Source organism: Brienomyrus brachyistius, chromosome 20 (assembly GCF_023856365.1).
Source record: "Brienomyrus brachyistius isolate T26 chromosome 20, BBRACH_0.4, whole genome shotgun sequence".
In the NCBI taxonomy this organism is placed as follows: Eukaryota; Metazoa; Chordata; class Actinopteri; order Osteoglossiformes; family Mormyridae; genus Brienomyrus; species Brienomyrus brachyistius.
In genome coordinates this window covers 9,355,186-9,375,674 of record NC_064552.1, presented here as the reverse complement: position 1 = coordinate 9,375,674, position 20,489 = coordinate 9,355,186, and the positions used below count along the sequence as shown (strand labels likewise).

Here is a 20,489-nt window from a genome sequence, read left to right as displayed (position 1 = left end):
GGGTGACATTAAGCTGATGCTGCAGAATGGGAACAAAACAAGATAAGGGAAACAAGAGTGGGGCCTAAGGCCAGAATTCTCAAAACAATAGTTGTATGTTACGTGGAAAGGTACCAGTAGAAGGTAGACGCCCTGTTTGGGTTATAAAAATCAGAAACTGACAACAGGGGAGAGAGCTTCCCTTGGTGTGTACTTTTGTGCATCTGAGAGTGGCTCCCAGATCGATCTGTACAACAAATAAACAGAGCTGACGTACAACTACCCTCCGCCTCCTTGTGCATCTTGTCCTCATCAAACGGACTCGGTGGAGTCAAACTCCAACAACACAAAAGTCAAATGTAAGGATGGACAAACACAGGCTTTAATCGCCGTATGGTCAGATGAACAGATCCAGCGGGATTTGGATGGTACGGCTCGAAATAAAAAAATATTTGCCGTAATAGCAAGCCGCTTGGAAGAAATGGGGCACACGCGAAACACCGAACAATGCCGCTTGAAAATAAAAAAACATAAGCAGGACTACAGGAAAGTAAAGGATCACAATAACATGTTTAAATTCAGCGAAAGAAATACCGCGCCGCGCTTTGTGATGTCAGTCAGGGGCGGTCACTGATGATGTAATTTGGCGCCGGTTACAGTTTTTACGCCAGTGGAAAACTGACACAAAAGAAGTACCATACTTTCGGCACTTTATGGAAGTACCGAAAGTACGGTACCTGGTGCGATGGAAAAGCGCCCTTAGACCCTCGGACCAAACGTTGCTGGGCGTCGTGCTGAGGTCTAGACTTACGCTCAGAGGGTTAGAGTTAGGTGACCATGCCTTCGGAGTAGCTTCCCCCAAGCTTAGGAACTTCATATTAGGTCTGCAGCAACTTTGGTCACATTTAAATCCAAGCTAAAGACACAAAAACCCAAATCTCTTGGCTTTGAAGACCAGCATGAGAGTTAGTCTTATTTATGCGATTATTTGTTTACTTTAAAAAATTCTGTTTATTTTATGCATCTGTTTTGTCTATTTTCTGGAATTGTACAACATTTTGGTCAACTGCTGTTGTTTTAAATGTGCTTTATAAATAAAACCGTTATTGAATAGAATGCCTCTTGTCCAATCAGATTTCTTGGTCGGAACTAATTATTGTACAAATAAAATGGACTTGACCTGATCATAAAACAGCATGTGCTCAATCATACTCCCCCCCTCTTCTTAGCATTCTGGTTAGGATAAACACACCCCCCCCACACACAACATGACCCTCCCCAGGATAGGCAGATACATTATTCTATCATACTCTCAGAACTATGATCAAGGGTCTCCCCAAAATGATTAATTTCAAGATTATTCCATAAGGAAGTATTTGCTTTAATCATTCATCCAAAGTAAACGAGAAAACAGCAGGAACATCAACTCTCACAAGAGAATTGCAAAAAAAAAAATAAAAAAGATTACAAAAAATTAAGAAATAGTGCAAGAACAGCATTAAACTGTATTTGATGGATATATATAGCCAAACTGTAAAAAAACAGAAAGCTGTGACCTCAGTTTTATTTAACAGGAAAGGATATAACAATAACGGTGCCTGGGATATACACTATGCATGTACGCACGAGATATGCTGCGAAATACGGCTAAAGGCTGCAGAGGTCAGTTGATATTCAGGATCATTTGGACGGCAGGGGAACTCCACCTGCTTGATATCTGTTTGGATTCTTGCACTTCTTGCAAGGGCGAAGATTTGGAGTTTCAAATTTACCTGTATAAAAAAGGATATGAAAATCCTGCCACACAACAACCTAAGCCAGTGAATAAATTTAGCATGTGCAATAATGTAGATTAGAGCTTTAATCTATGCCATTGCTTTCGACGTGCATGCAGAGGTCCGTGCCCTTACTGTACTGTATTACCTTCATGCAGCTTGGGCTCTCTTGAGTTGCAGCACTTCAAGCGCTTCTTCGGGTTCTTTGCTAAGTATTCCGGAAAAAAAAAATCATTGTACCAATTGCTAAACATACCACAAAGATACAAAGATACATTTACTAATAAACAAATGTTATTGCAATGTTGAATAATTTTTTTGGCATCTATTCAAAGTACTACAATTAGAACAAAAGTATTTATACAATTAGGTTCTTTAACAAAAATATTAATAAACAAAATAGCAATGCCAAAAAGCATTCACAAAGCATTAGGCTATTTTTTTCCCCACACAATTCAAAGAAACTAAAATTTCCTGCTTCTTCCATTTCTTTGTGGATCTCTGGATGACCTCCAATGTATTACCAACACCCATAGCAAGGTGAAACTGCGATACAATTGCCCCAGACACGGAAACCACTGCAACCACACTACCATGTACTAATAGCAGTACAAGAGTGACAGCAGTAAATGGAATTAGTGATCTTCCACAAGCATTCTGATTCCATTGGAATATCAGTAGCCAGTGAGCACAGACCACAGACTGCATGACTGGATGAGGGCTGGGCTCTCTTACCCTTGGTGGACAGTGTATCCACACAAAGCAGCAACACAAGGACCAAAACCAGCAGAGTTTGCTTCTTCATCTCACTGCCTTTAGAGTTCGGTGATAAATGAGCATCTAGGGTTACACTGCTCCTTCCACTTACGACTAGCCTGGTGTGCACTGTGGCCCAACCCAAAAACGAGAAGAATGGAAGAGGAAAAAAAAACATGTCCTACCAGTTTTTTTTTGAAGTCGGATGCTCCAGGATATCCATGATAAAGCCCGATACGAAACACATATAATTGGCATTGCAGTGCTGTCACTGCATTCTTTTAATAAAGGATATCTAACAGCCTTGAGAAAAGAACACAGTGGGAAAATAAGACGTCTGTGATATGCCAGGGCATGCCAAACAGAGACGCGAACAGACAGAAAAGCACAAAAGGGAGGGACACATTTTAAAAACTTTTTATTCGATTTTCAGAAGTACAGACTAGCAGAAGTGCTTTTCGTTAACTTTCACAATGAAGACAGTGTGCGCCTTTTCAGCCTATTCAGGAGATGCAGAGCTACTTGTGAATTTCTCATGTTGACTTCTGTGTCATATTATGAGTTATTTCTTTGGGTACTGCCTTCAAGAAAAAGGATATAGCAGATCAACATTTTTTTCTTCTGGAATGCAGTGAATATCACACCAGGAAGACTCATTACACATACCAGTGAAAACACACTGAAATGTAAGATTTATATGTATATCAGGTATTTTATATCTTGACAGAAGCAGCCAATTTTATTTTAAGTCATTGTTGGCGCTATACAAAAAGAGCTTAGTCATACACAGGTGCAGGTGGGATTATTGAAATGAATTCTTCACTATAGACTCCAAGTGTTCAAATAAAATTAAAAAAAAAATCCCAGAGATATATGACCTGGGGGATACAATAGAGGAAAGCATGGGAATTCCATAATTAACAGCTTGGATATTTTGTATTAGAGTTTCTGAAGTGCTAAATACTCAAGACATTTATCTGAAAGCACCAGAGAACTAAGAGAACAGCTGGCTATAGTCATTCTGCAGAACTAGCATTTCTGCAGTGCCACATCAGTCAATTAAATGAACAGCTTGGTTTAAAAGGGTACAGACGTTTTCAAATGTTCATTCAAAGCATTTCCATAAGTGAAGAATATTCAGCCAGTATGATACATTAAGTTTTTAAAAAGAAAATGGTGCGTCCAAGCTGAATTAGAAAGCACTGCATTAAAGTCACTGCTGAAATATGATGTGCATGACATCTGTTAATGCTTAAGTTAATAGGAGATCTGTTATGGCTTGCAATTGCAAGGTTTTGCAAAGCACAACGGTTGTTTGATTTTCCGGTTCACGCAACAGTTTTTAAACGAAAGTTAACAATTGTTTACTAATGATAATGCCAAACCAAAGTCCTTTGTAATGTCCTACTATTTCAACATAGGCGTGTTTTTGTCCAACGGAAGCTTCTTTTAAAAAGAAAAGCAACACACACAGACATAATGGCTGCATTCTTCCTCCACCAAGGTCGAATGACTGCCTTCGCGAATTTATAGGGAGCCGTTTTTCCTCACGTCGGCACACCTTAAAATGTGAGAAAATGGAACACCTAGGCAATTCAGACACACACACACACACACATATTTTTTATATATATATATATATATATATATATATATATATATAAATGAAAACTCCACAAACTTATGGAATTTAGAAATCCGTTAGGGTTTAATTACACATCCAGATTTCTCCACATAATTAGCAACATTTTGCACTATTGTGAAACAAGCACATTTAACATACTGTACAGATAATATTACACCCCTGGGTTAAAGCTGAAGTGTGTGTAAAGTCTGCCATTCCCACATTCCAGTGAGGCTGAAGCCAACCTGCCAGCATGGAGCCTCTCACTTCCTCCTGCCTCCGCCACCACTGGCCAGAATCATCACAATCCGTGTGAAGATATTCAGTGTATCCATGTAAATCTGTAGGCATCTAAGTAGAAAGCAAACAGTCTGTGTTTATCCGTATTGTAGACATGCAGCCATACAAAACCATTGTGCACACACACATACATATACACACATATACATATATATTATATTTATATATATATACACACACACACACACACACACACACACACACACACACACACACACACACACACACACACACACACACACACACACACACAGCAATTTGTATTTCATGTGCAGTATAAAGGATAATATGCACGATAATTTCTAGTCAGAGTGGCGCAAATGCACATAAAATAATGTAAATCGGCATGTATAACAATTGACTGCCACACGTATTGCTTTTAGGTGAATGCGTACTTATGTAGCAGTTACACTACCAGGTCTTGCACACCTCAGGTTATCACTTTGAATGTATTTCATAAACTGCAGATTTTTTATTCTTAAGCATTGAAAAGTTGAGTGAACAATGATAAGTGAAAATATAAGTCAAATGAAACAAGTTTCCTTATGTAACAGTGCATGTCTGACATCCTATTAACTGGTTCTGTGGTGATGGCAGAGTCATTCCATGAAACAGGACAGTCCCTTGTAGAAGGAATGCCTCAAATTTTCTCTGCTCTTATAACTGCTAGAGATTACTTTTGATAAATCCAAAAACATTAGTGTCACTTTAAACTTATTTAAGCAGAACCTCCCATACAAGTGGTATCGGTGTCAAATTTTTAAATAATCGGCTATCGGAATTGGCCAGAACTGTCCTTATCGGTGCATCACTAATTACAGCCTTACTCACAAACCACAAGTCAATATTTCAACCAAAAACTGCGCGGGGAGATGGGCTCTCAACACAGCCATGTCAGCTTGACCCAATCACTCGACACCTCTACACTTACGAGTTGATGGGGTCATATCTGGCGACTCCATACAAGGGGTAGCTTTCGGCACGTTTGATCACTTTCTGCGTGTCGTACAGCAGGAACATGCTGAAGAGGATGAGGCCACCGTAAACCGCCACTGAATACAGGCCTGCTCCCAGAGCTGAAGTGGGCGGCAGGAACATTGACCCTGCAGAGAGGATGAGGGTACATTTCAAACCAAATGCCCATCGACTACACTCAATTCGGAAAAGGGAAAAAAAAGGCTGGCCAGAAAAGATAAGCCAGATTTATTTACCAATGGGATTACATTTCACACAGCTTTGATATTAACACTAGAGGTCTTTGTGTGCCGCAGTTCAGCTAAATCTGAGAAGGCAAGAAAATACGGGGGAGTAACAAATCCCAGGCAGGATCCTGACTGCTGGGGCTGTACTTGTGTAAATAAAAGTTTGGATGTTCTGGAAAAAATACATTACTAAGGCTCTACTTGAACGTCAGACTCACCGATGGACGAAGCAAACACCGCTCCAAAGCCAACAGCCAGCGGACCCCCCATAGAAAGGAACTTCTCACTGGGGGCACACACGGCTACTGTGGAGAGCCCCCCCACAATGCCTGCCGTGTACCATGCTGCCCTCAACACCAGGGGACCACCTAACAGGGTCAGGGGGGCCACCACCGCTCCCATGACACCTAGCAGGGAAGAAAAGGCTGAGATTCATAAGGAGGTAAAAACAGCACTTCACTCCAATGACACCAATATCAGAAACAAGCTCTTAAAATCGCAGATGACAGGAAGGACACAGAGTATCACAAAACCTGTACGTGGAGAACTATTTGCTAGCTTGTAGTATCTGTAGCTAAAAAATACTACTGTAAATTTTTACATTTTCGAAGGAAAAGAAAATTTACAGATGTGATATTTAGACATTTAAGTTTGATTCTCATTTACACAGACACGAATTTGATTTGATCGACTTGTTTGACATTTGAACGTATATTTGCAATTTTGATTACTGTACCTTGTGAGCTGCCACGAGTTAAGTCTTTTACATTACTGCCCCCTAGTGTTATGCAAAAGTAATAAACATTATTTCCTAGTACAGTGGTTCTTAAACTCTGTCCTCAGGACCCACTGCCCTGCTTGTTTCCCAGCTATCCCTGCCCTACACACTGCTGATTGACTGAACACACCTGATCCAGGTAATCAGAAGCTGAAAGACAGCTGGGGCTTGTGTGTGGGGCAGGGATAGCTGGAAAACAAGGAGGGCAGTGGGGCCTGAGGACCGAGTTTGAGAACCACTGTCCTAGTATGACTGAGCTGCATGAGACTTAAACAAATACATGCCTTAAATAACATATTCACTTCAAAAATTCAAGCTATTTCTAGAGTTATTGGACTTCATTTCCCATAACACCATGGGCATAACAAACACTCCTTCCTTGAGCTGCAATAAACTAACCTGCGTGTAGCATCCAGGCGAGATGTTTAGGAACGGGACTATTCTCGTATGAAATTGATCTGACCAGCATACCAGCACCCAACATGGCAGCAAACGTGGCGCCGATGGCCTGAACAAATGCAGGAAATGCAGTGGTGCAAAAAAATATCAGCAACGGTGAAGCAAGTAACCCAGCATAGTCATGCTGGTCAATATCTATTAGCCTGGTCTGCACTCCGCACTTTATTTGAACTCCAAATCCCCCATTTACAAGCCATTATGCTCGTTAAAATAAAGGCAGAACAAAATGCACAACTTTTCTGTTTTTTTTTTTTTTTAACTTCCTTGGTGATGGCAAATAAAGTTCCTTTCGGGGCTGCCGATCACCGAGCGTAATCTTATCAGAGCCAGGAGGGACACTCACCATCCAGGATCCTCTCATCATCAGACCCATAAGTGCAGGAGTCCTGCTCACTGCTACAGCGGACAGGGCCGTTAGGCCCACGCTGCCGGCAAAGTACATGTAGGTGGAGTGAATCCTGTCTTTCACATACTGGGGCCAGATCCTACCAAAAGGATGGGCAGAAACATGTAAAATTATGATGCGCAAAAATGCAGGGAGAAATTTTGGTGTTTGGCAGACATAGCAAAGTTTCTAGGCAGAAATCATGCAACAGTAAATTAGGAACAGCAATCAATGTAATTTCAAAGAACAATAAACTCTAAAATTTACTGTTGCCACTTGACACTAAAACTCGGTTAATCTAGACAAAAAGTCGTTTGTTGGATATCTCACAAAATCACAGCTGAATACAGCTTGAGGGTATGCATGCTGCTCACAGCCGTCTAAGCATGAAATGCAAAGCTTTTTAATTGTGTCAAACTAAAGATCATTGGTGCTATCCCGCAGAGCCCAAAAATGAAATTTCTAATCCAAGCAACACTGAGCAAATCTTGAGACATTTTAAAAGACGTCATTTATATCTGACATTTAAATACACACATTTCACTACAAGGTCTTTAAACAGTTAAGACGATAGACACAAAAAACAAAGCAATGATCAAACGGAATTTTGCTGTGGACACACTTACGCGGCTTTTTCAATGGCTCCAATTTCATTCGACATCCCCAGTCCATAGTAGCACAAAGCTCCAAGACCGACCGCGGCTCCTCCAGCAAGAATCATCCTTCCTATGCTGTCAACTGAACACAAGGCAATCCTCCACATGTTCAAATGCGACTAATGATTTACAAACACTGACAGAAAATGGATGTTTGTCCTTTCAATGATGGATAAACATATTTGATAATATCCAAAGAATTAATACATTTCTGTATGATTCTTCTTACAGTGAAAACGTAATATATTGGTGAAAAGTTTGCAATAAAACAGCACAGTGATATTTAGGACAGCAATTCTCAACCAATGGGTCGCGACCCAAATTTGGTTTGCAGCAACTTCTGAAAGGGTCACAAGGCAGAGTTGGAAATGTAAACCTTTTAAAACCAGCAAGCTCCTATGCTGATCTACGACCAGATTTCCCAGCCCTAATCCCAAAATTAACCTATATAAATGGGTCTTGGGTCTGCAAATGCTTAGCGCAAAACTAGCAAACAATCATACAATCCAAGAAGCCAAACCACAGATTTAAAATTCACTGGCGCATCCAATCAGATTTGGGGGCTAAACATTGAATGCCGTAAATTGCAGAGTGCACTGCATACTTGATCATAGCGTTAATTTTAACCTGTACGTGATATTGGGTCGTGGTGCAAGAAAGGTTGAGAACCACTGATTTAGGATATTGAGAAATCAAAACAAAAGGTACAATTACCGTTTAATTTCAAAATTCATAGTAATGACTGACTTAACTTGAGCAACACATTGATTTCTTTTTCATAGCATTTTATTAGGCAGTTCTCACTCAGCTAATAAAATTTACTACATATGCCAGGTACACAGCCTAGAATATAAACAAAGTCAACCTGGGCAAACAGAAATATTTTTTTTTTGTACCAAAGCTGCACGGAATATGACAAATGTAAATATACATGTGAAGCGTAAACATGAAAACTCATGTTTTAACAGAATAAATGATGAATTTCTGCATCCAGAAAGTGAATTAAGCAGAGTGCTTGACAAACATAGAAACAGAAGAGTAGAGATTCACTGCAACGAGGAGTGAATGACGCTTGACACCTACTGTGCAGGTGTTTAGCACCTCTGGTCGAATTTACACCCATTTAATAGAATGGAAATGACCCCAACAAATAAATATCTAGACAGTCTTTAATGTCTATGTAGGATAAAGATCTGGTGGCCAGAAGAATCAAGATTAACTCTGCCTTTGTGCTGTTCAAACTAGCAAGAAGCAATATTTATGGTAGCAGGCGGCACATAGGTAATCCTTAAGGGATTTCACAGTCAGAATCAATAAAGTATATCCATCCATCCATCCCATCTAAAGCCTACCATTCAAAGCTCCAAATGGGGCTACAGAGTGGAGATTCTGTGACCCCCAGAAGACAGACCACTTAAGAGAATTAAATACATTAGAATGTGCTACGTTTCCCAACAACAGACAGATCAGGGACCACACACTGTGCACTACAAGTCTACCAGAAGTAACTCATCGTTAAAAACCTGGCAAATGCCTGAGGGGAGACATTTACTAGTGCAACCTGGCCATGTTCCTTGGGCCACCCAGAGAAACAGGCCAAACGCATGGCAGAGCCTCTTTAAACTATCACCCTCTTCCATGCCCACAGTCCTGGCCTCACCTAGTCCCCAAGCAGGCATTTGAGCCATTATGCCAAAATCAATTATGCTAGACTAACACTCGGTATTTACAAAACACACAATGTATCACTTGAAAGTAATGGCACGACTTATTGACACTGGCATTGCCAGTTTATGCACTGTAACCATGGTAGTAAGCCTATTAACAGATATCAATCTATTTTTAACAAATAGCAAACAAATATGAGGGAATACATAAAAACTATATACATATATGCACAATATTGAATGTGATCACCTTTTGCCGCTGTGTCAGTCGCTGGCTCGAAAGCTGCTTCTTTCAGTTGGTCTCTGGCAGTCTTGCCACGTCTGAGAGCAAATCGAGCTTTGGTGGAATAGTCCTGATTTAAAAAAATATGTTACATTCAGAAGTATAGTCCTGTCGGCAGGCTTATTCATTATCATAGCAATAAGTAGCAGAGCAGAGAGACAAATAGTATAACTCTTCAATTGTATACCTCAGAACTGTAAGGGAAAAACGAACACTTCTGTAACACTATAGTGAGAAATAAGGGGGTGCCAAGAATGTCAGTCGGATTTGAAGGGGCGGCGTGAGGGGGCCATAGCTGATGAGCTCACCTGATGAGGCTTCACCAAGGGCTGAGTGACCTTAAACTGAAGGCACCTCAGAGGCCGAGGGCCCTGGGCCAGGGCCGAGCGCAGCCCGGCAGCCGGAAGACTGCGCAGACACGTGAGTCTGGCTACCAGCATGGTGGGCGATCCCGGAGCTTCACAGCCTCAGAAAGCAGCCTGCCAGCAACACGACCTAAGAGACATAAAACGCAGTCAAAATGCGTCAGTGCTCTGACCATAGACTCCTATAAAAGTACCTACAAAACATGAATCACGTAATTTATGTAATACAAGTGCCAATAAAACCGACCCATACGGTGTTTTCAAATTGAAGACTACGCAGATACCAAAAACACACACAAGCGCAATGAAGCCGGTGCATTGCAACAGACAGTCGGATGATGACACTTCATGCGAGAACTCGGCTAAACAGTGAAGCCAATGTCGGCTTTCAAAAAGTACGTCATACGTTTCGCATATACGCAGATTGCAAAACTACTAAACCTTAAAATTTAGGCTACCTATCAACCATCGATAAATTTAAATTTGTGACCCAGCTAGCAAAACAGTCTACAGTTTACGACTAACTTTGTTTTTCCATTACGTTAACTTAGCCAACAAACCCGCCACTTAGCTACATATATACATACAATATTATGAGACTGGATAACCAATAACTAGCGATACACCAGTAATTAATACATAACTTTACGTATTGCGTATGCATTGTTATTGACTCTACAATAACCGACTTACGTTAACAAGCGATATAACTATATGTCGGTGAATTTAAATTCCGTGAGTAAAGGGCTAACAGTTTTTCAAATGTTTCTGTACTTAGTAGCCAAGGTTAGCCAGGTGACCTCAAAAAGCAATACTAGAAACCACACTGCTCGAATGCACTCCTAAAATAAAAACTCTTACTTTGTTATTATCTATAAAAGACACCGCGACTTCTCCACTTTCCAACCAGCTCTGTACAACTGACGACAGCTTGAACCTGACGGCGGCCTTCCGGAAAGTTCTCTGCGTCATCGGAAATGCCGGAGAGCTGCGCGCTGAAGCCGAGACGGCTACGCGCATGAGCTACGGGGGAAAAACACAGCAAGCAAATATCTAACCGGAGCGCGCACGTATACGTCGTGGGATTCCAGACCACATGATAGTAACTCCCATGTGCTTGTGTTATATGTTTCATTTCACCTTCTGTACATATTCGTTGTGTTTGGGTTGTCAGATATTTTAAGTCTATGTGCAGATTGGGCTTGAGTCACAGTACGGCACGTCGTCACGCCTACCGGCCAACATTAGATTGTGAAAACGAGGGAAATGTTGAGCGGTGAAGTACGACTTTCACGATCATAAAATTGTCGATGCGGAATATCGGTAGTTTATCAGGGGAAACAGTAAATCGGGAGTACAGTGGGAGTCGATGTGTAAAATCGGGAGAAAATAAGAGTGTTGGCAGGTATGCGTCACTGTACCTTGGTAGCGTTGTCCTGATAGCGTTGGTGTCTTTGAACATCTAACTGACTGCAAGGACTGTGCATGTATCTCTGTACATTGTCTGAAAAAGATATTTAGGCTCAAAGCTTTTAAACTCTAAATTGTACCTTTGTCAGTGATTACGGTTCACCATTCTAAAAAAAAAAAAAACACAACTCACAATAGACATGAAATGTAACAATAGATATTCTGTTTGTTTAATAATTGATCTGTGTTAAAATGATGCTCAGAGAATATGGGACCCCGTTTGTAAAGGTACTGAACATTTTTGTACTTGCCACTTTTTCAACATTTAGTGTAATTTTAAATACACAGATTTCACTATAAGGTCTTTAAACCTTTATCATGGGCGCTTTCGTCGTTACCGCCCATTTCTATGCAGATAGTCGTGGGAAATTTGCATATGTTCTACATTTAACATTTATATTTAACATTTAGATTTACACTTAACATATGTTAGCATTTAAGATTTATATTTAACACTTATATTTACATTAACGGGGCAGCATGGTGGTGCAGTGGTTAGCAATGTTGCCTCACACCTCTGGGACCCGGGTGTCACATGTGTGTGGAGTTTGCATGTTCTCCCCATGTCGTCGTGGGGTTTCCTCCGGGTACTCCGGTTTACCCCCACAGTCCAAAAACATGCTGAGGCTAATTGGAGTTACTAAATTGCCCGTAGAAGTGCATGTGTGAGTGAATGGTGTGTGAGTGTGCCCTGCGATGGGCTGGCCCCCCATCTTGGGTTGTTCCCTGCCTCGTGCCCATTGCTTCCGGGATAGGCTCCGGACCAACCGCGACCCAGCAGGATAAGCGGTTTGGAAAATGGATGGATGGATATAAGTTAGCATTTGACATTTATATTTACATTTAACTTTTATATTTACATTTAACATTTATATTTAACATTTATATAGACATAACATTTATATTTACATATGATAAAAATTTAGAAAATAATCTACACAGCAAAAAAAACCTGATGATCCACAACACCATTGACTTCTAGCTAAATGTCATTAAATTGTGCTAAATGTTGAAAAAGTGGCAAGTACAAAAATGTTTAGTACCTTTCCAAATGGCGCCCCATAAGAAAATGCCCAGATTTTCTCTTTAAAATCAATCTTAACAATTATCGATAAAGGTCTTGGCTGTTTTGTTTTGATTTTGTTTCTAATGTGAAAGTGAAAACATGCATCCTCAGAAAATGCACGGCCTGAGGTGGGGAACACAAACATGTGACAGACAATGTGCTCAGACAATCACAGCCACTCCTAAAAGTCATACCCTGGCACAACAAAGGCAGAAGAGCAGTCATCCTTCACACAGACAGAGCCTGGTGTGAAATCCACAGGACTAGAGCTCTGAGGCACGGTATCATGGTGTCAGCCCAGTGACTTGGTCTCTTTTCCCAGGTATCCCAAGCTCTTTACAAACTAGGCATGGTTACCATTTTCTTTGAGAGCTAGTTTATGACTGTATGTTGGGATGGAGTTGGTTTCCAATAAGCTTTAGCTCATGTATGTCAGTAGGCAGGATTCAGTAAAACGGCATCCAGAGATATTTTTTTTGAAATTTTGGACAACAGTACAAAATTTACAGTACAGTTCAGCCCCTGGCCCCTTTTTCCATATGATTATCAAGGATTTTGATCAAACTGGAAATTTCTACTCCTAAATCAATCACTCTTTTTCACTCAGATACCACCCCCCCAAAAAAAAAGAAATAAACTGTTAACCATAAAAGCCAAAATGGAAATGTTATTAAATGTTTTTTAAGTATTCAGTGTCCAGTTGATTGATCCACTTCTCACAGCTATTACAGCCAGTTATTTCAAGATTCCTTTAATTGTGACATACATATAAACCCCCCATTTCCAGAGAAGTATTTTCTAAAATGCAATGAAAATCTGTGATATGTTAATTCACATGAACCTTTATTTCACTGACAAAAGTACAGAGATTTTCGACAGTACTGACCAACTTGATTGTATTTTGTAAATATATGCAAAGTTTGAAACTGAGGGTTGCAACGCACTTAAAATTTGGAACAGAGGTAAAATGAAGAGTGCACAGAATATTCCAGTAACAGTAAATGCACAGTGATTACAAGCAAGGATGGGTTGTGACACCCATTGGTGCTGGAATGTGTGAAAGAATTTACAGTAATCAACAGGAACATTCCTCAGTGCTAGAATGTAGGACATGTACATTGCAACATCTGCAGTACATACATACACATAAATACATACATACTACTGTGAAAAGATTCAGAGAATGCAGAGACATCTCATGCGTAAAGAGCAAAGTCCACAGTAAACATCATTGCCCAGCGTAGCTGCGTTCTCAGCAACATGGCCTCTATGCTGGTAATGTGTGCTTGCTCGAGCACCTCAACGTTAGTTATGTAGTCACTCCAATGGATGTTTAAGATGGAGCGGAGACACCGTTGATGGAAGCGTTCTAAGAGTCGTAAGTGATGACTGTATGTAACCCACGACTGGGAGCCGTACAGGAGGGTGGTCAGTACCGCGGCTCTGTACACGCTGATCTTGGTGGCTCTCTTTAGGTGACTGTTGTCCCAGACACGACTGAAGAGTCTGCCATTGGCACTATTTGCCTTTGCCAGTCTGTTGTCCAGCTCTTTTAACACAATGTAATACAATGGTAAATAAGCCTCTGTCCCAACTTTTGCCGAGTGCATTGCAGCCATCAAATTCTAATTTTTGCGTATTTTTACAAAAAAACAAGCAAATTGGCCAGTGAAACTGTTGAATTTTTTTCTTTCTTTTGTGAGTTAAATAAAGGTGCATGTGAATGAACGACTCGTAGATGTTCGTTTTTATTGCATTTTAGAAATTATTCCAATATTCCTGTGAAATGTACACCTGCTGACTTTGTGGACCTTGCCACTTTTTAAAAAAAAATATTTTTTTTGTGATGCCTTGGAGATTGTTAAATTGTGAATCGCAGTCGTTGACTCCTGAAACTCAGTCGGAGTGACAGTTGGCATCACAGTAGCTTCTCTGCCTTTCTTGTTTGGAGACTTAAGTGGGGAAACCAGACCTACTAAGTGTCACTCATATTTTTAATGCTTCCATTACATGGACTGCACTGAGCTATAATTTTAGTGATCATTGTTGACATACCACAGCACACAACAGCAAAATGTGTCCTCTGCATTTAACCCTTATGTGACACAGCAGGAAGCAGCTAATTCAGCACCTGGGGAGCAGTGCTTGGGGGGAGTACTTTTCTTAGGGTACCTCAGTGGTGCCTTACTGGTCAGCGATTCAATCCAGTAATCTTTCAATTACAAGTGCACGTTCCTATCCATTAGGTCACCACTGCCCACCTGATATATGTTCAGCACATCTGAGATGCTCTTGTGTTGCTCTATTATAATATCCACGATTTACTTGATTGTACTTTTATCTTCATTTTGGTTTGTTTTGAAAATAAAATCTAAAGAAAATAAATTCTTTAGGTTTTGCATGATTTACGCTGTGTTGTAGATCAACTGGAAAAGTCTTAGACTTTTAGAAGTTTAGAAGGTGATAGAATAAAATGGAAAAATAGTTTGGGGAACCATGTACATTTTCAAGGCCTCGTTCGTGGACTTTTCCAGAAAAGCAAAGTGAAAGCTGAACCAAAGAAGCTGAAACTGAACACTGTAAATATGTGTCACTGGCACACGGTTCCCATTCTTAAAGGTTCTTCCTCTTCTGTGCTTTAACGCAGCTGCCAAATTCTGTGTGAATTACATCTCTAAACAAAGAGCAGCTGGCTATCATTAGAGGTTCATCAGTATACGACGAAGAACGTAAGGCAGTTCTTGGCTGCCACCCTACAAGACGCTACCAAGAAGCAGTTATTATGTAAGAATAAACATTTAAATAAAGACTGCAAATGATTGATATGGTGGCAGCACAAAAGTACTAATGTTTGTTCTTGCTGACATCTACTGAAGCTGAGAAAATGAGATGGACTCGGTCAAGCTCTCAGGTTGCTTGTAGATGTGGAAGATATTTCACGACCTCCACCGAGTTCCCTGTCAGGGCATTGATTGCACCACAAAAGAATACTTAACTTTTATTCTGTCACTGAAGCGTTACAATTTCCAGTTTAAAGTGTTTTCCCCTAGTATTTCTTGCCCTTCCATCTTCATGCTGTGGATTTATGATGAAACTGCGTCTTTCAGGCATCTTTCATCATACTGCTCCTTATGTTATTTTTCATTTGTTTGTTCTGCGTCAAATTAGTGTCACTCTTATTCTGTTATTGGCTTTGGGGTGCAGTGGGCAGCGCTGACATCTTTAAACTTCTAGCTTTTTAATTATTTTAATTATTATTATTTTTTTTTTGCTTTGAAGGTGCTGAAGCAGATTGTCTACTTAACTTCTGGGTTCATTAGTCCCTACAGTTCAAAGAATGGAAGCAGAATTGATGCAGCCTCAAATGGGCTCAGGTGCAATTTAATAAAATTCTCTTTATTACAATTAACAAATGGAACCTGAGTCTGATTTATAGTTCCGCATTGAATCTATGTCGTCTGTATGACGTACGTACAGCGTAGCTGCGTACGGTACGCTGTAGCCTGACATACACCTCCCCAGAAATGCTATGCTATACCAACAGCGTAGATTCTACGCAGAACTGTAAAAAATATTCTGAGGGTGCACACCTTCCCCTCATCCCTCTTACACACTGTTTCCCAGCAGTGAAGTCACAGTCCTCATTGCCCATACTCTTACACACGCTAGTGCAGCTTTGTCTCAGGGCTTGAGTATTTACATGTGGTGGAAGGAATGTTGTATGGGCTAGACACCAGGTTGGACTGCCCTTGGTAAAGAGCCATGCAATCCCCGTACAGGAGTACAATATGGTGTCTGGTCTCAGGCCACACCCCCGTGCATGTCATCAGAGATGGAACAGGGGTCCTCATGCTTGATGTCCAGCTTGGATGTTCTGCTGTCATATTTCAGAGCACCGGCGGTGATTGAGGGCGATCGTACTTGCAGTAGGAATATTGGCACCCTAGGCTTCTGTTTCCTTCATAGTAGCCAGTGTAAAGCATCACTCCCATCACTGACTTGCCGTAGCTGTGCCAGTGTCATGCTGGACCAGGTTAGCGTGAATGCAGTCTCCGTCTCGCACAGCAAACATTTGGCAGAACTTCACCCTTAAGGCTCGCTCCAAGGTGAGTGGGGCCATGTTTGGAGAGATGGTGACAGGAGATGATGGGGCGTGCAATGAGCGGGCAGCTGGAAGAGCATGTTGATCGCTGACCTTGTTGACTTTGCTGCGTGAGCTGGGCGGGCCGCTGATCCGACTGCAAGCTTAACACGATGGACCGTGAAGCAGTATGGATGACATCTCCAGCTGCGGATAGGTCATCAAGCCCCAGTATTCAGTCATCCTCCACATGAGCAAGGTTAAACCTCTGCTGAACTGTGACAAGGCCCAACTACTGCGGCAGTAGGCAGCTGCCATGCTAACTGGCTAGCTGGCAAGTCAGCGTTTCCGGGCGAGTGTTGGGTTGCAGTGGGTTGACCCAGGCAGTGTCCCATTCTATACTAGGCAAACAGGGAAGCCAGGCTTTGGCTACCAGGCCATTGTTAAAGCAAGCCAAGGCTTTAGCTCCGTCCCAGGTGACCAAGTCTTAAATTGATGAAGGGCACAGTTGATGTGGCTTCCTTTCCTATAAGCCCACCAATGATTTCCACCAAATCCAGTTCACTCTTCTGCCAGGAATCCAGTCTACATTCACAGCTGTACACGAACAGCTTAGTGCACTGCAGGGCCGGCTGCTTTGGGCTGGGGCCTCTTCCCCTTCGTCGTTGGTGGTTCTTTTTCCGGAATGGCTTACAATGCTTGATGGATTGCTTCAGTGTGGCCGCTAAGCCAGAATTGGTGCGGGGCGGGGGGTCTGTTCATGTATTATAGTGGGCCTCAATGAATGGAAAAACCATCCAGTGTCACGCTGATCCTTGATAATGCTGGCAGCTCCGGGTACAGTGATACAGTGGCTCTCCTTGAAACTGATTTCAGACTGAATTTGCCAGTCATCTTTTGAAAGGCGGCACGAATGTCAACAAATATTGGTTGGCCCTCTGGTTCCAGGTCAAAGTGTCCTCTTGGGCCTCTAGCTAAGTGTACCTGTTTTTATTGGCTTGTCCTGTATCAGCTGCTATGCTGAACTACATTACGTTCACAGCCTGCTGCTATCATGCCACAGTTAACTGGGGAGCACCATAGCGCCCTGAGGGAGCGGGCTGGTGTGCCAAGCTGCTCTGGTAGTACATCTCTTTGAGAGACCATGTCCCTGGGACCTGGCATGGTGGAGGGTCAGGTCGTTCTTGTCTTGCGTGCTTCGTGGTGGCTGGATGCGTTCTGTCCTCAGGAGAGCATTACTCTGCCCTGGAGCTGTGGAGAGAAAAGAACCCAGCTGTTACCAGGCTTTTCCTGCCCATTATCAATGGGAGGTGCACTTCCTTCCTGCTGTCCGTAAGCTAGTCATTTTTTCACACTCATTTCAACTGGATGCCTAGTTTCACTGTAAGCTAAGAGCTATCCTGAATCCATTCCATTTCTTGCAGGGTGATGGTAGACAATGAACCAGCAAGCGTGTTCAAAGGCCCTTATGGTTTAGCTGATAGGATACATGCTATCACAAATGAAACTTACTCTGGGGGGGGGGGGGTAGACACCACCAACCATCCCTTATAAATGTTCCTAACAGGCTTATACATCGCACAATTCCCAGAGGCCCTAGCACTAGTCGCTATGCATGACCAGTCCTCTCGTATTTACGATGTGTTGTGAAATAAAAACTCAGAATTGCTCTTAACTTGTGTCCCTGTGTCCCCCCTGTGGTGCCAGACGTAGCGTCCAGGGAGGATCCTGTCAGAGACTCCGGAACCCCAGGATCCTTGGTGAGTCCAATACTGCAGACTTAGGTAGTATGTGCTGTATTTCATCAGAAGCCAACTACTCATCCAATCCAATTATGTTGCTATCATTAGAGGTTCAGTCCTTGGAACCGTGCCCCCCGACTCTCCAGCCTGGCACTTAACTTAAGTCACAGAGACACCCGTACACGTTTAGCCATTAGCGACGATTATGCGCCTAACCACAAGTTTCATTTTGGACTGCCAGGGGAGTCCAATATGCAGAATGCTGGCACCATTAACATTGAGGAATAAGGTAACTGTCATGTCGTACGTTCCTCGTTTGTACCACGCCCCCTGATTACCCACGTGTGCTTCCCTGATTGTCTCCTGCTTTGTCTGATTGCTTTGCGTAATCGTGTTGTATTTAAGTCCTGGTCTGACCTGTTTCCCCTGTCCGTCATTGTGTGGTTTGGTGTGATTCATGAATCCTGCTTTCAGTTCCCTAATTAAAACCCTAGTTTTGCCCCGTATCTACCCTGTCTGCCTGTTCCTTACACGCCTACCTGCACAATCGCCGTTCTGTCCGGCTTAGAACGTGACAGTAATAGTGCACCAAGCCGGGGAGATACCCATGCAATGCTATCAAGCAGGTGGAGCTCACTTCTGCTGTGAATCACTTCTGATCTCAAAGAGTGACTGTGAAATCATACAGTATTGGCAAAACTTTCGGCCGATGCACTACCGCACAGTTGTTAAACAGTCAACAGCTACCGTCCCCATTTAGTACTAGGAGTCTGTGGTTGTGGTTGGCATGTTCTTCAGCTGAATAAGCGCAGCAGTGCCACATCCCCCTGAGCAAAATGTCTGCATCAGCTCGGTACAAAAATGCAGCAACACAGGTGTCCTTGTTTGTACAATTCACCAAGTTTCAGCGTAGGAGTTTCTAACAGGAACGTCATTAGAGATCTATGAAAAACACACATATTCAAGTCATGTTCTACTTAAATTTCTACAGAGAAATGTCTGCTTGCTCTATCATCTTGGCAAAAAAATTCTAGTGACTTTACTAGAGAGTGTAGTGTCCATGGATTGCACGCTTCGGAATTTCACAGGATGTAACATGTCATTCACTCATCCTGTCTGAGGATTCGCACATACTGCTCACTTCTCATACTATATTTCGCCTAATACGTAGCAAACAAGTATTCGACCCCCGTATTTGATGCACAAGTGGATGGCTGTGACATTTTAAATAAAACATTAGGTGGCAGCATTTTTACTTTTTCTGCACTTCCACTTTCATTTAAAAACTAGGGTGTAACTATGTAACTAGTTATATTATCGTTATATTCTTGGTATAATAGATATAATGTACGAGAATTCTTACATTAATTCATTATGTACGAAGTATATATGAATTCATTATGTGTATGCTCACTTGTCATACTATATATATATATATATATATATATATATATATATATATATATATATATATATATATGTGTGTGTGTGTGTGTGTGTGTGCGTGTGTGTGTGTGTGTGCGTGTATGTGTGTACAAAATAGGCCTCTCTGTGTGTATTACAAGTATATACAGAACTGTGCAAAAGTCTTAGGCAGTCGAAGAAAATGTTTAAATGTACTTATCTGGGTAGTAACTACATATATGCTCAGAAAATAAACACAAGCTTAAGCCAATCAAAAAGATAAGCCAATTAAGAGTAACACGATAAAAACTAACAAGAAATGTTCCGTTCTCCAAAAAGTTACTGGTGTCTTGCCGAATGGCCAAAACACTGCTTGACTTTAGGAGAGGTTTTAAATTAGTTATGCTAATACACTTTGACAGGTATAATATAGTTGTACACCAACATGATCATTTAACGCCCATTTTCTTTGCCTAAGACTTTTTCTATAGTATTGT

General features: G+C 41.6%; 1 protein-coding gene across 3 annotated transcripts; it reads right to left on the bottom strand.

The window, feature by feature from the left end:
* Positions 1 to 1,344: 1,344 nt before the first annotated feature.
* ghitm (growth hormone inducible transmembrane protein) lies at positions 1,345 to 11,247 on the bottom strand. Of its 3 annotated transcripts, none has more exons than XR_007384149.1 (12): positions 11,091 to 11,247; positions 10,173 to 10,359; positions 9,832 to 9,934; positions 7,885 to 7,996; positions 7,217 to 7,358; positions 6,814 to 6,922; positions 5,855 to 6,043; positions 5,366 to 5,537; positions 4,380 to 4,485; positions 2,490 to 4,096; positions 1,903 to 1,962; positions 1,345 to 1,751 (listed from the first exon to the last, which is right to left on the bottom strand). XR_007384149.1 is itself a non-coding variant. In XM_048987541.1 (9 exons), exons 2-9 carry the CDS (start codon positions 10,302 to 10,304, stop codon positions 4,398 to 4,400), a joined length of 1,047 nt encoding a protein of 348 aa, XP_048843498.1. In that variant the 5' UTR covers positions 10,305 to 10,359; positions 11,091 to 11,246; the 3' UTR covers positions 4,192 to 4,397. The 3 variants fall into 3 exon arrangements, 1 of the variants encoding a protein (XP_048843498.1); XR_007384148.1 differs by having other exon boundaries at positions 2,490 to 4,071; XM_048987541.1 differs by lacking the exons at positions 1,345 to 1,751; positions 1,903 to 1,962; positions 2,490 to 4,096 and having other exon boundaries at positions 4,192 to 4,485; positions 11,091 to 11,246.
* Positions 11,248 to 20,489: the final 9,242 nt, after the last annotated feature.

What these genes read in the sequence shown, in the direction of transcription:
- ghitm (XM_048987541.1), bottom strand. Translation starts at nt 10,304, where the DNA reads ATGCTGGTAGCCAGACTCACGTGTCTGCGCAGTCTTCCGGCTGCCGGG. An exon ending in GACTGACACAGCGGCAAAAG is followed by an intron (nt 7,997 to 9,831) that starts GTGATCACATTC and finishes CCTTGTGTTCAG; the next exon opens with TTGACAGCATAGGAAGGATG. An exon ending in GGTGTTTGCTTCGTCCATCG is followed by an intron (nt 5,538 to 5,854) that starts GTGAGTCTGACG and finishes TCCTCTCTGCAG; the next exon opens with GGTCAATGTTCCTGCCGCCC.